At 47.3% G+C, this 14955-nt stretch overlaps 1 protein-coding gene across 8 annotated transcripts in view; it reads right to left on the bottom strand.

The window, feature by feature from the left end:
* Window positions 1-14955, bottom strand: part of VOPP1 (VOPP1, WBP1/VOPP1 family member) — a 104690-nt gene that overhangs the window by 42918 nt on the left and 46817 nt on the right. For all 8 annotated transcript variants that reach the window (XM_025378005.1, XM_025378003.1, XM_025378004.1 and 5 more), the window contains one exon: window positions 10509-10567. In XM_025378005.1, coding sequence (XP_025233790.1) covers window positions 10509-10567 — 59 coding nt within the window. The remainder of the gene's footprint in view (window positions 1-10508; window positions 10568-14955) is intronic.

Here is a 14955-nt window from a genome sequence, read left to right as displayed (position 1 = left end):
GTCCAGGTGCTGGGTTGATTATCCTTATCTTGTCTCCTGCTAAATCACAGAGGTTTGGGGAGTTCCTTCAGACCCCCAAAAAACTTATTTGTGGAGGCCTGGGGACTTTCTTCAGACACCAAAAAAAAAATTATTTAATCCTAAATGGGTCATGTTAAGAATTCCTTCGTTATTTTGTCATGCTTTAAGGTCCAGGAAAGGCCTAGGCAAAACTCCCGGTGGGCTTTTGTTACATCCCAGCCTTTATATAAGGGCACTGGCTTTTTTTAGCTTTTAATATTTAACTTAACCACTCAGTCCATACTGAAACACTTGTTATGGAGGCCTGTGTTGGTGAGACCTGGCCTGCCACACTGCTGGCACGCAGGAGGGAGTCTCAGCCCCTCAGATGGCATTTGAGACTCTTCTCGCTAGGCTTCTCCCTCCTTTTCCCATCTCATCTCCTGCCATCTACCAGGCACCCTGGACTCCAGCCCCGTGGTCCCCACTGTACCCTGCACCTTCATGCTCCCATGCCTGCACTCTTCCCAAATTCTCTGACTGCTCCGTGCTGCTTCAAAGATCAGCCCTGTGAGGTCTCTCCCAACACCATCCCCTGCCCTCCCTGATCTGTCCTGCTCCTCCCTTGGCAGGACCCCCATTTCTACAGTTCTCACCATGTGCAATATTGTGGTTAACTGTTAGAGGCCTCTATCTTCTACACCAGACCCGAGCTTGAGAGCAACACCATCTCATTCCTCTATGCAGAGCCCAGGTATCCACCTTGGTTTCGGAACCTTGTAAAGGTTTTGACTTAAACAGAAGAGATGTTGCAGCAAAAAGGCAACTCAGCAAAGGTGGGAACAATACATTAATTAGTAGGAACTCAAAGCATACAAAGGATACTGATTAAAATGTTAACACAGTGCTGGTGGGGACAGTTTGAAACAGGTGCTCCCAGGCAATGATGGCCTATTACCACGATGACCCTCAGGGAGAGCAGCTGGACAGTATTTAGTAGAATATAAAATAAGCATAAGCTTTGATTCAGCAATTCAATTTCTGCAAATTTACCCCATATAATATGGCCAGCATTAAAATATATGAAACATCGTACCAAATGGAATTTTTAAAGACTATAAATAGCCTGTCTGTTCAAATATGTTCTTGCTACCAAGTGAATTATTAAAAATTTGTTTATGAGCACAGCTTAAAATTTTAGAATGTGAAAGAAAAATATCTTTGTCCCTGCCTTTCTGGATAAACCAATGTACTTCTTACATATACTGATGATACTTCATGTCTCCCTAAAATATATAAAACCAAGCTGTGCCCCGACCGCCTTGGGCACGTGTTGTCAGGACTTCCTGGGGCTGTGACACGGGTGCACGTCTTCAACCTTAGTAAAATAAACTTTCTAAATTAACTGAGACCTGTCTCAGATTTTCTGGGTTTACAAGAATTACAGACAAGGAACTGAGAACCTTCAACAGTTAAACAAAACAAAAACTCCAAAATATAGGCACTACCTGTATAAATGAATGATGAGGCATCCCCAGGAAATATTCTGCTACTATCAAAAAGAATGAGGGGCTTTGTATACTGATTTAGAAGCATACTCACAATGTATAGTTAAAAGGAATCAAGTTCAGCTGGGCGCAGTGGCTCACACCTGTAATCGCAGCACTTTGGGAGGCCAAGGCAGGCAGATCACTTGAGGTCAGGAGTTCGAGACCAGCCTGGCCAACATGGTGACGCCCCGTCTCTACTAAAAATACAAAAATTAGCCAGGCGTCATGGCACGTGCCTGTAATCCCAGCTACCCAGGAGGCTGAGGCAGGAGAATCACTTGAACCTGGAAGGCGGAGGTTGCAGTGAGCCGAGATCGTGCCACTGTACTCCAGCCTGGGCAAGAGTGAGATTCCATTTCCAAAAAAAAAAAAAGAGAGAGAAATCAAGGTCACATTTTAGGGGTCTAAAGCGCTTAAGCAGAAGATCATCAGTGAAAATTTCTCCCTGTTATAGAGAAGGTGTCTTCAACTTACACCAGGAATCTTCATTGATAAATCCAAGAACTGAGAGAAAAGAAATTCTGCTCTTGAATATCTGCCCCCTCCAGGTTGCAACTCGAAAACTGTGCTCCATCTCCTGATGGCAGAACAGTGAGGGTCTGCAGCAGGCATATGGAGCACTCAGCCAGGGAAGCGCCCCCACCCCCACTGCCGTCTTCCACGCATCCTGGAAGGCCCCAGTGCTGTGGGAGGAGAGCTCAGCAAAGGAGTCCAGCTGACTTCTGCACAGAGGGACCTCCCCATCAGGCTCAGAGTCTGCTTGCAGAGCCATAAAGGGTGCCTGCTGGCCAGAGGTGACCCTGTGTCCAGGGAGCCTGGGACTGACTCTGGCACCTGCGCTCCTAGCAGGAAGGTAAAGCAGCCCAGCGGCGCTGGCTCTGCCAACCTTGTCTCTGGATCTCGATTTGACACCTGTGAACAGCACTTCATCCACTCACAGCATTAATTATTCACAGGAGAGAAATGAACCCAGAGGCAGCCAACAACACAGGGTAATGTAAGCACTTTAAAAGAAGCTTCACACTCCAATAGGAGACTTGGGAATAGGGCCTGAAAGCAGCCTGGTCAAAATCGATAGTGTTGGCAGGAATGGGCTCTGCCTCCTGCTGGATAAGCCCTGGACCCTGGGCTCCTCCAGGACAGGCCCTGCCTCCCTCATCCCTAACTTCCCATCATCCCTACACACCAGCTCCCTCCCACTTTTAGTAGCGCTCTGGAAATTACAGGTACTCAGTAAGGCATGACACTGATGATAATATTCCTTAATTCTGTTTCATGGATCCTATCTTCCCTTTATCCAGCGGTATGACAACATGCAACTGTCCATTTTTTCCCTTCCACGCTCTCCTTTGAGCTTGGCGGTGTGTGAATTCCCTATCATCTTAGTGGAGTTGACTTCTGAGAAGCTTCCCCACATTCTTTCCTTCAATGGTACTTACATCTGAACGAAAAACTAAAATAAGTAAGCAGACAGAACACCCCGAACCCAAATGCCCTGAAGCTCTGCCCCATCCATGTGGCAGCCAGAGATGTGACCCAGTCATGCAAAAGACCTCTAAAGATGTTGCAAGCCCAGGGAGACCGCATCTCCTGGTGTCAGCTGCCATGTCGGTAAAACTAGAAGAGGATGGTCTTAGGGTTTCCTGGCATTCTACGAGAACGGAGGTAAGTAAAGTAAACCTTCGGAGCCAAATCTTTTCCTCCTCCCAGCTCTTCAAAGGGCCACAGGGCTATTTTCACTTTTAAATCATTGGTGTCCAGTCAAGAATACTCAACCATTTCGAACCCATCCTCAATTTTCTGGGGGACAGAGATTCATTTCAATATATAGTAACAAGAAATTTGCACATCTAAATCGTCAGCTCTCTCTGGCTTATTAAAGTCACATAAAAAGGCATCGTCTGAAGTCCGGGTAACTGTCAGAAAGCACCTGATATGTCTAAGGAGCCACGAGATCTGGTCCAGTGAGGCCAGGCTCCCAGATCCACCCCAGTGCCTGACTGGAAGCAGCGCCCTTTCTCACACCATCATGTCAGTACTAAGACCTGCAGGAGAAAGAAGACTCACTGGCTTGGAAGGAGACATGAGGTGGTCGCTTTGTACTTGGCAGGCAGGCTGGGCCCTTCATGAGCTAAAATCCATCTCCCATTTGTCACTTGTCTCTGCTACAACACACATGCCTGCTCAGCCGTTCATCTTTTATTCTCTAAGCTATAAATTATTCCGAGCAGCCAGCCAGAGTGCTGTGGAATAAGCGGGATGAGACCTTGAAGGTCATCTAGCACAGGAAACTGGGGCCCAGAGAGGTTGGACATTTGCCCAAGATCACACAGCAACCTGATGGCACAGCTGGTCTACAGATGATCTCTTGAATTCCAGTCCCTTAAATATTTTCCATCCCCAAAGACAGCTTTCAGAATCACTCCTTCTGTCTCCAACCCTCCTAAGGCCACCATTTGTCTCCGTTACTAAAGGTATACTGAGGGCCTTCTATGGGCCAGGACCTGTGTTAGCACAGAAGGTATAAAAATCAGCAAGACAGGCTCCCAGTCTAGGGAGGAGACACACAGATGTTTTATTTCAGCAACAGTAGTGCCGTGAAGGAGCATGGTACCCATGCACCAAAGAGCGGTATGGGCTGCAGAGAGGGACCCTCATCCCCAGCTCTCTGGAGATGACACCGTAGCGTGCTTAGGCAAACACTCCACAAATGTCAGCCATTGCATTCCCAGGCTGTGTATCTGGCAGACTCTGTGTCTCAGCTAGTCTGGGACAACTCGGGGCCGTCCTCTGCTCTGTCCTGCTGCAAAGGCAGATGCAAAGAAGTGGGCAGGTCTCAGCTGTCCTTGTGGTGAGCTGCGGCTGTGCAGTGCTGCTGGAATGGGCTCTGCCTCCTGTGGGATAAGCCCTGGACCCTGTGTGACATACTTGCACCTCTGTCAGCTGTGGAGGAGCCTCCCGAGGTCCCTGTCCACACCCTGGCATACAGGCACGTCCTGTCACCTCCTGCCTGCTGCTGCCTCCCAAGCCACCGCCCTCTCTCTGCTCTTCTGTGCACCAAGTCCTCTTAGGGGTGGCAGCTGTGAGCCAGGTGGCCTCTGGGGGGCTGAAGAGCACCTGGGCTGGAAATCTCAGTGGAGAGGGTGACGTTTCTTATAGTCACTGCTCCTGACCCAAGAGGCCTCCCACTACCCACAAAGGGGTGGTGGTGTCAACTCAGGCACCGAGGAAGGCCCAGGTAACCACTGGCAGATATCGAAGACGGGCTGGGACAGGCTGCCTCCCAGAGTGTCACCAACAGCATGCCCGGCAGCGAGGTGAGTTTGTCCCCTGGGGCAGAGGTCCCCAGGTAAAATCAGGGGACCCATCAGCCACCTCTGGACACAGAACTCCCAATTTTCTCCAAGTTCAGTGTTAAAATCTGCCAAACGAAACTGCAAATATCACAGAGAATACAGGCATCCCAAACAGTGACTGAGTCCTTACTCTATATCTCACACGCACAGCAGTATTCATACTGCACAGCAACCCAGTGCAGCAGGCACCACAACCCCGCCTTTTTAAAGAGAACTGAAGCCATAGGCTGAATAGCACCTGGAGCTACCTCCTCCCAAGCCACTCCACTTCCCCTCTGCACCACAGAAGCAGCAGGCACAGACTCTGTGACAGGCAGGAGCTCCCTGTCACCTGATGAGGAGGATTCAGTGCTGCCCGCAGACACCTGGACATCAGACTGAGCTCCGGGACGTGGACTTGCGTCTAGGCTCTTCTCTTGACAAATGCCACCTTAGTCGGCAGCACTTTTCTGGACTGAGAGGGAAGTGTGCTGTTTGCTGCTTTGGATCCTGCAGGACATGCTTCTCGGTCAGTTCCCACCTTTATCTTCTCATCTCTGGGCTCCAGGAAGCTCACACAGTGGCCCCTGTTTCAGGCCGTGCTGGCAAAGGAGCTGAGGGAGCGAGGCCCAAGCAGAAGCTTGACTCGAGGATAGAATGCAAACCAAGGGGTGGAAGCTGCTGAGGCCACACAGCCACTTGCTGTTTTTAAACCACGTTACTAAGAGGAGACACCTAGTAAGCCCTGAACCAAAGCACAGAAAGGCACATTTTAATTCAGAGCTCTTGGAAGGGCAGCTTGCAACAGGAAAGGCAGGTAGTGAAGGGAAGTAAAGGGGGAAACATTATTGGAGGGAACAGGAATGTGTTGCTTTTCTGTTCAGATCCCGAAGGGTCTTTTTCTTCAACAATAAGTATACCTTGTTTATACATGTAATACACAGTCTCCCAGACCAACAATGGAAAAATATCAAATTAAGGAAATGAAACAAACCTTGATGTAGGGATAGGGTAGAAAGAGAGAGATCATTTAGCACAAAGAAATCAGAACAGGTGAGAGTAATTTTTTATGTCTAGGTAGCTACAGTGGCAAACCTACATTTCATTAAAAGAGATCAGTCTCTGTTAGCTTACTAACTGGCACACTGGAATGAAATGCAGGGACAGGCAGAGTAGGGAGAAGGCAGCTGCCACCTGGGATTTCCGGTGAGACAAAATGAAATCAGATTATCAAATATAGGAATAAAATCCCTAAAACAAGTTTGCAACCTAGATGTTCCCTCCTCAATGCATTCTGCATGGTGAGTTACACTCACAAAACAGAGGTGTTGTTTGAAATATATATTTTCTGCAGGGGAAGGAAAAAAAACAACCTCTAACAAAACAGGATGTCACCTTGAGTAAACATATTTGTAAGGAATATCTATTTCGGAGAATCTTAGCACTTTACCCAGATGAAATGAAACATAGAATATACTGGAAATGTACTTTTTAGATGAGATCTGTTATAATTTAAGGTTTTGTTTGTTTGTTTATTTCGTTTTGTTTTGAGATGGAGTCTCTGTAGCCGAAGCTGGAGTACAGTGGTGTGGCTCACTGCAACCTCTGCCTCTGGGGCTCAAGCGATTCTCACGCCTCAGCCTCCCGAGTAGCTGGGACTACAGGCTTGTGCTACCATGCCCAGTTAATATTTTTTTGGGGGGGGATTTTAGTAGAGACAGGGTTTCACCATGTTGCCCAGGGTGGTCTTGAACTCCTGAGCTCAGGAGATCAGCCCCACTCGGACTCCCAGAGTGCTGGGATTACAGGCATGAGACACCGTGCCTGGCCTAATTTAAGTTTTTTTTAATGTAATGTTGAAGATGCTTCAGAAATGACTAGTCACTGTCACGTGACTATACCACTGCTGCCTGAGGCACAGGTACCTTCCCTGTCCTGCCCACCACAAAGCAACACAACTGACACGTCGTGGGCCCTCCACAGACACCTGTGGATGAAAGTGCAGCCGTCACCATCCCCAGGACAGCACCCTGCACACCGGCCATGTGTTCAGAGGCCAGGCTGGCAGCAGTGTGCAATGGCAGCCCGCCTGCCTCCCTGCATCCCCCTTGGCCGAGGCACTCTGCAGCAGGGCGAGCCTGGGCTAGATGTGAGTCTCCTGTACCTGTACTGCCTTCTGCACCAAGGCAGCAGAGACCACAGTGGGCTTCAGAGATCAACAATAACGTAGCCCTCAAGGTTAACTCTAGGGCAGCTGTGCCTCCTGCAGGTCAAGCACTTCCAGTGGGGGTGTAGCTACCGTCTCTTGCCTGTAGCAGATCTCTCCTTGAGCGAGACAAGCTTAGAATGAGTAGAATACAGCTAAGCAATTTCTATTCATTCCCCTTTAAGAAAAATGCTTCATGACCCCAACTTGATGGACAGCAGAGAAGACAGCTTTGGAGAAGACAGTTTTTGAGTATTAAATATCCGGACTGGTTAGGATATTGGACAAGCCACCCCATGTGTGCTGGCTGGCCCCAAAAAAACAACTTTCTCCTTGACACCACACTGGGTTCACCTCTGTGTCAAGACACTGTGGTCCCTCGCATGTGCAGGGAAATGGCACACTGAGTCTGTAGCACTCATCTCATGAGCATATGTAACACAGAGGTGAGCTGGCCTTGGGTAGGTTATGTTCTTATAGGACTTCTGCACTGGTCATGTGCAAGCCCTGTGCCTCAAACCTGGCAGGTCAGAATTCGCAGTCACATCTCATAGAGGAAGCAGCTGATAAGGTCACAGAGCTGGTAAACAACAGAGTGGCGGGATGGGAAGGCTGGTACTAGACAGAGGTGGGGACCACATCACGTGGGGAGAGTGCTCCATGCTACCGCACGTGTCACCTTAAAATGGTTAATTCTGTTCTTTGAATTTCACCTCAATTAAATAAAAAAGTAACAGAGCAAATATGCACAAACATGATGACAAACATCAGGTGCCACGCACTGGGCCAGGCAGCAGGGTTACAGAATGCACAGGCCATGGCCCCATCCTGAAACACTCGCCGCGTGGTGCAGTTTGCTGGTGTTGTCAGCACTCTCTCACAGCCAAAACAGCAGGGGAGGAACAAACTCTTATGGGGACAGGGAACTGAGTCAGAAGAGGCTCAGAGAACTGGGGAATGATCAAAGGTCCCCTATGTGGGTCGGCGCTGCTGACTGCATGGTGGGAACTGCAAGGAAATGCATCTGCTCAACATCGAGGATGGCCGCTGTGTGCCGGGCACTATCCTACGCCTTGTTGGGAAGCCAAGTATTTATAACTTGTTGCCCTCATGAGACTCACAAGAAAGAAGGAAGATAAAGCCAGACACTCTCTTGAAAGTCTACTGTTAAAAGGACATTGTTCCTGATGGTTTAAGCAAAAAAGTGACATGGAAATTTAGAAAGACGTGAGAACTGGATGGGAGAAGAGGTTGAAAGGAGACTAGTTAGAAAGTTTCAGCAATGGTTGAGGGACATTCACAGATCTGGATTTGGGTGAGGACACTGGGAAGAGATGGGAGAAACAGAAAGACTAGAGGCAGAACAGAGAAGACTAGTGGGTGGGGCTGGGGTTTCCTGGCATCATGAGATCAGAAGACCTTAATTCATGTACAGGGCACAGGACAATGCCGGGGCCTGGAGTAAGTACTTAATAACTGTTACCTGCTGTTATTCTCACACTGAGCTTCATGTTCTCATGGTGACTTCACTTTTCCATTTTTCTGGACAGTGCACCTAGGGAGCTCTGGATCCTTCTCCCCACCATTGGAAGAGAAAAGCACGAAAGGAAACTGGGCCACAGGCCTGAGTGACAAAAGCAGGGCTTGTCTTTGTATTCCCTGTCTCCAGTTCAATGCAATGCAAAACACTTTCAAAATATGCAGGGAACAAGTGAATGAATAAAGAACAAACGAACAAGTCAATACAAGAACAGCAATGACCTCTGATGCCCAAACTCTGACAAAGCTGACCTATAAAACAATTGGAGAAACAGGTTTTTAAGGAAGAGCACACAGGAGGAGGCGAAAGGTCCACATTTGCGCAAGAAGCTGAACGAGGAAATAAACCATACTGATGAAAATTCATTACGCTGAGAAGAACCAAAATATTTTCTCTTCCTGTTATCCCACAACCACTTCTCTTCAACCTGACAACTCTGTAATTAGAGCCCAAGTCCTTACGCTGCTGCTTTATTTTCCAAGTGGGGTCTGTCTTTCTGCAGCTGCAGAGGCTTCCTTCCAGGGCCCCCACGCCATAGGGCACATTGACTCCTGCCTGTCAGTGTGAAACCAAGATGAGGAACATGGCCAGCTTCCTTGTGCTTCACCCCCCACTCACAGATACACAGCCCCTCCCTCATACACTGGGCTCCTCAAGAATGACAGGTAAGAGCCTGAGCGAGGTGGCTCACGCTTCTAATCCCAGCACTTTGGGAGGCCAAGGCGGGCAGACTGCTTGAGGACAGGAGTTCGAGACCAGCCTGGCCAACAGGGTGAAATCTCGTCTCTACTAAAAAAAGAAAAATTAGCTGGGCGTGATGGCACACGCCTGTAATCTAAGCTACTAGGGAGGTTGAGGCACGAGAATCGCTTGAACTCAAAGAGGCAGGGGCTGCAGTGAGCTGAGATTGTGCCACTGCACTCCAGCCTGGTGACAGAGTAGGACTCCAACTCAAATAATAATAATAATGATAGGTAAGAAAAATGTATGTTTTGGCAGATTAAAAAATAACCCTTTTTCCTATTATATATCTCCTATCCAATTACCCTATATGCTAGAATATATAGTACTTCTGCTAGACTACAATATATATGCCTGAAGAATCTCAGGTTTTACAAAATTCAATACTAAAAATAATAGAGCTTTTGGGAAATTTTGGTTAGGGCATTCCACTCAATACCTAAGGAACTTCAAAACAGAATCAAAAACAGTGACTGATAACCTGGAGAGTTAATATGGTCACCAAGGCAGGTGGCTCCACAGGGCTGGTGGTTACCACAGCAGATATTACAAACATACAAAAACCGCACGAAGAAAATGCAGCAATGTTCTCATTACAGAAAGACTGGCAGACACCGAGGGGGCACCGGAAGGATTATAACCCACTCTGAGCCAAGAGCCACAAGAGGCTGTGATGACAGCTCTCTGGGGAGGAGGCCTCAGAGACAGGCGATCATTGTGATTTCCTACACACACACACTGTCACAATGGCTCCGCTGAGGACTGTTTCTTGTCCTGCTCAAGGTCGTAAGTCTGCTCCTATGATTCTTGCTCTCTTTGCCTAAGAAAATGTGTACACGCCAATATAATATTTGCCTTCCACAAACATCTCGCCCCCTTTAAACACTCACAAGTGAGCTCACCTGCATCCCAGAACAGGGCACAGGATTTCAGGCTGTCCTCAGTGCAACTGGTCTGAGTGGGCCATACGCCACGGTGAGGTCACCTGCTGATCCCCCAGCGAGGCAGGCCTGGCACCGCAGCAGAGGCTGGGCCACGTCAGGCTTTCCCCATCCCACACCCAGACCTTCAGCAAGACAATTCCCAGAGAAAGGTACGGCCATAGAATGAAACCACAGAAAGGTGCAAATACTTACATATAATAGGTTGGATAGAGTCCTTCAAAATACCAGCAATGCTTTTTGGCTTCCGTGCACTGCAAATAGAAGCAAGAAAAAGTTTATCAGCACTCAGGAATCTGCATGTTGCTGAGTAGCTCTCACAAAGGCAGCAAAGAAGGATGAGAGGATACAGCTTAACCCATGAAAAGCTGGGATATCGGGGCAGACAATGCATTACAGGGAGAGCCGCTCCCTTTCTCATGACTTTCTATTTCTTTAAAACATCTGTTTTTCTATTTTTTCGTAGGCTTTCATATCTCTATATACACTGAGTGTCAGCATTTTATTAAAAAGGTAAATTAAAGACAATCCACTGTTTAAAATGTACTTGGTATGATACTTCAGATTACACAAGAATGCTAGAAATAAATCACTGCAAAGATTGCCACTGCCCCCCAATTTCTGTTTTAGAAAGACATCTCCAATAGATTTAGCATTTCCAGAGCTGTATATTTCAGAATATGCTAAAGCCGCACTCCGACCTATGTCTGCCAGATGCTATCAGTTACGGTTCACTCCTGGCCCTCTCACGAGAGTGCAGGAAGAGAAAGGAGGAACAAGGAAAGACAATGGGAGCCTCTCCTGGGCCTTCCAGGTTAAGTCCAGCTCCTAACATCCCGGAGGCAGGGCCCAGCTCCACAGGGCAGGGCAGGGCAGGTGAGTGTGCACAGGCATCGGAGCAGGGGCCAGATGCCACCTGGAGGCTCTCACAAACCTCCAGCAAGTGAGGCAGGCCAGCATCCCCACTGCTCAGGGAGCTCTCTATGCAGAGATGCTCTTCCTATCTGAACAAGGCTTTTCTAAAATTATTCCATTCATGCTGTCATTTTTGTTTTAAATTCACAACTTCCTACCTCCATGATCTAGTTTATTGGCCCCCATGTGTAAATAAAACCTTCAAAACATTATGGTGCAAAGCTCCCAGCAGCAGGAACACTGGCAAAGGCACGGCAAACAAAGCTTTCTTTGGGCAAGGCAGGGCCGTCCTGCCCAAAGCCCCTCCTCCGATGGGAGGGTGGCTGGATCAGCTCCCTCTTAGCCCGTCCGCAGCCCCAGCAGGTGGACAGCAATCCCCTCCTGCCACAATTGCCCTGCAGCTGGAATGGAGTTAGAGACAGGCCCCACACCTACAGTGGCATGCCATGGGAGAGGTGAGTGCCATCGTCACGCTGGCGACATTTGATGGGTTATGAAAATGACGTGAACCCCTGAATTTTGGAGTATGTGCTTTAAGACACTCAAAAGCATACTCTGGCAGCCTGGAGTGACCTAGTTTTATTAACGGAAAATGAGTTTTATTTAGACTAGGTTAGGTCCTGTCCAGTTTAAGAAATGAAGCTCAGACAGCTGACGAAATCAATTTATTTTGGCAAGGAAGAGCAATTTCAGGTCTCTGCCCCAAATTACAATTCATTTCACTAGAGTCTTCTGTGATAAACGGAGAAACCAGGCCTGCCTTCCATGTGTCACTTTAAAACGGGTCTCCCTTATTCTCCATCACCGCCACCGACAGTCAAACATTTCTGGAACCTGACACTTAAGTTCCACGCAACCAAGAAGTGAGGCCAGGGAACATCAGAACTCAAGCCTGAAGAGCCCTCCCTGCCTGGGGCCTGGCTGCTCCACGGCTTCTCCTCAGAGACAGGCCACAGCCACGCAGCGAGAGCCGGGCGCACAGCTGGCACTGGAAACAAGGACAGGCTCTGGCCTCTGCAGTGGCCTTTTCTGCAATTCCTCTTGGTCTACAGTGTTTCCAGATCCAAAGCAGTCACTTGATACTCTGGCAGCACACCTCCATCACTAGCACACTGCATTTCAGAAAGAACTTTTTCTTCCAACCAGACAAAATAATGCCACACATCTGAATGCACATTGTCTCTGGGATACAGCAATATGACGAATACCACTTTACAAATTAAGGCACCAGAGCCCTCGGTGGGTGTCTTCTTCTGGGTCACACAGCTTCTTTGTGGTAGCAAAATAGCCCCCAGCACAGTGTCCTCTGCACTCAAGAGAGCTCCCTGAGGAACCCACTCTGCCCACTCCAGCAAGAACAAAGGCCTCTGAGAACTGGTGTGAGATGATCCCCAAGATATGGTGTTAGTGAAAAAGCATACGCAAAAACAAAAACATACGTCCAGTATGCCATCCTTGATGCAAAAGGAAACATGTACATTTGGCCTGCTTTATACAAAAAGAATCACAGTTTGCACACATCAAAACATCACATGTATCCCATAAATATGTACAATTATTATGTATCAATAAATTTTTTTTCAAAAAAAATCACAGGAAGGATAGTGTCAAAATTGATCACAACAACTGGGTCATTCTTGTCATACCCAACTAACAGAGTCAAGGCCAGAGGGGCAAAGCACTCAGGGCACATAGCACTGCTCCAAAAAGTCATTCTCGGCAAGCTTGGCTGCTGAAACTGCCTGCCCTGACTCTCAGACTAGCTTACCCAGCCCCATCACACACCAAAGAGGGCTTGCCAGCTCCCCAAAACTTTACTTAGTGCCAATGAACAACTCTCTTTCAAAAAATCCCTTACATTTCTCCTTTTTATAAAACTTCTAAACTTCTCTTTGTTCTTCAGACATACTGAAGACCACGCAATATATGGCCCAGACTGCAATGCTCACTTCTTAAACAAAATGTTTTAAATTTAGAGATCTGTCTCTAAAAACTAATGAAAATGCTTACCTGTGGGGGGTGGGTGGAGTGGAGTGGAAAAGACAGGGACAAGAGCCAAATTCATCTGAGTATATCTTTTTACATAGTTTGACTTTTGAAATGTTTTTTCATATTCAGATAATAAAGTAGAAAGTATTTTTTAAAATCACTTCTCAGCCGAAAAGATTTATAAAAGACTATCATGACATGATCACACATGTCCCCTTTAGGCCAGGGACAACAGGGACAACTAAGCAGGGTAGATGCCTGTGAGGTCAGTGTTCACAGGAGACTCGCACAGACACGCACTCTTCTGGGGGCCCTTCTGGGTGAAGGGCACCATTTCCATCCTACTCTTCTTCCCACATTTTTCTGGGATATTCCCTAACTTCACAGCTGCCTACTTGTTGGCTACTCTTGCTCAGTTACTTGCTAATAACCTTTTATCGTCTCTCATTAAGCTACACAAAAAAAAAACATTTTGAAAAATTTAACCCCAGTTTGTTCCTTTACAAAAACTGTTCTTAAGAAAATATTAAGGCTACAAATCTTGAAACATAAAGTACCTTTAAACAGAGTTACCTTGCATTAAGCTGTAGTTCCATTTTGTTGCTGTTGAAATTATTGTGTTTGAAATTTGCTAATATCCTGGAAACTGCTTCACTGTTTTTGGTAGCTGGACTTCTGTAGTAGCTTTCTCCTGAGGAATACCAATATCGTAATAATACAGACATACACTATCTCACTACAGTTAATGCAGGGCATGATTCCATTTGATGGTCAGATAATATGAAGAACGCAAAGTCACAGGTCTCATTATTCAACTGAAAAATGCCAAAATGAGGACTCAGAAGTCCTGATAAGTTGTAGTTGAGCCTTTCCTTCAACAAATGCTTGCTAACTGAACACCAGGTGTCAGAGTCAGCCTGTCCAATCCAGGAGGACGCAGCCTTGTGATGGGAATGGAGACCAGGAGGTGGAGAGGCACACACCTGCCCGAGGAGCCCACGGTTGAGACGGGTGCTGCCAAGTCGAAGTCTGATGAGAAAGGCAGTCTCCGCCTACCAAGTCCAAACTCCAAATCCAGCATCAGCACCAGGACTCAGGACAAAGCCAGACAGCTGGAACTGTGGTCAAAGGGGAGTTTGCCAGGGACAAGTAAGAGGTATCTTCAGAGTACTCCGAACCACCAGCAGGCACGCAGATGTGGCCTCACAAGCAAGTGGGAGGAGGCAGAAAGAAGGCCCCGTGTTGGGTCACACGGAAGCACCAGAGTCAACGGGCAAAGGGGAAGCCACAGGGAAAGGAGGAGCTAAAGAACCAGAGCTCTGGGTTCTGAACCTGACTGCAACCTGCCAGTCACGCCACCAGCCAGTCTGGGTCTCAGTCTCCTCATTTGTAAGAGTGTGGACTCTCTTCCCTGCTTTATGAAGAAACTGAGATTGAATGCATTGAAATGCCTGGCCAGACTAGGGCATCGTTTCCTCATCCCACACCAGCTAGCACCTCTGTCCCTAACTGTGTCTTCTCTGGAACAAACAACTTCCAAGGCTCATCTTACGTGGTCTTCTATCATCTAAGCAGAAGCAATGCTTCCAAACCTCTTGAGAACAAAGGTTCTAAATATGTAATGCCTTACATGTGTACAGTATTTAGTTTTCCAAAATCTCCCTAAAAGGAACAAACCTCTCTTAAAAAAAAAAAAAAAAAAAAAAAAAAAAAAAAAAAAAAAAAACAAATTAGGAAA

This window comes from Theropithecus gelada, chromosome 3 (genome assembly GCF_003255815.1).
Source record: "Theropithecus gelada isolate Dixy chromosome 3, Tgel_1.0, whole genome shotgun sequence".
Taxonomy (NCBI): domain Eukaryota; kingdom Metazoa; phylum Chordata; class Mammalia; order Primates; family Cercopithecidae; genus Theropithecus; species Theropithecus gelada.
The sequence above is the reverse complement of the archived record's forward strand: the minus strand, read 5'-3'. Positions and strand labels throughout refer to the sequence as shown.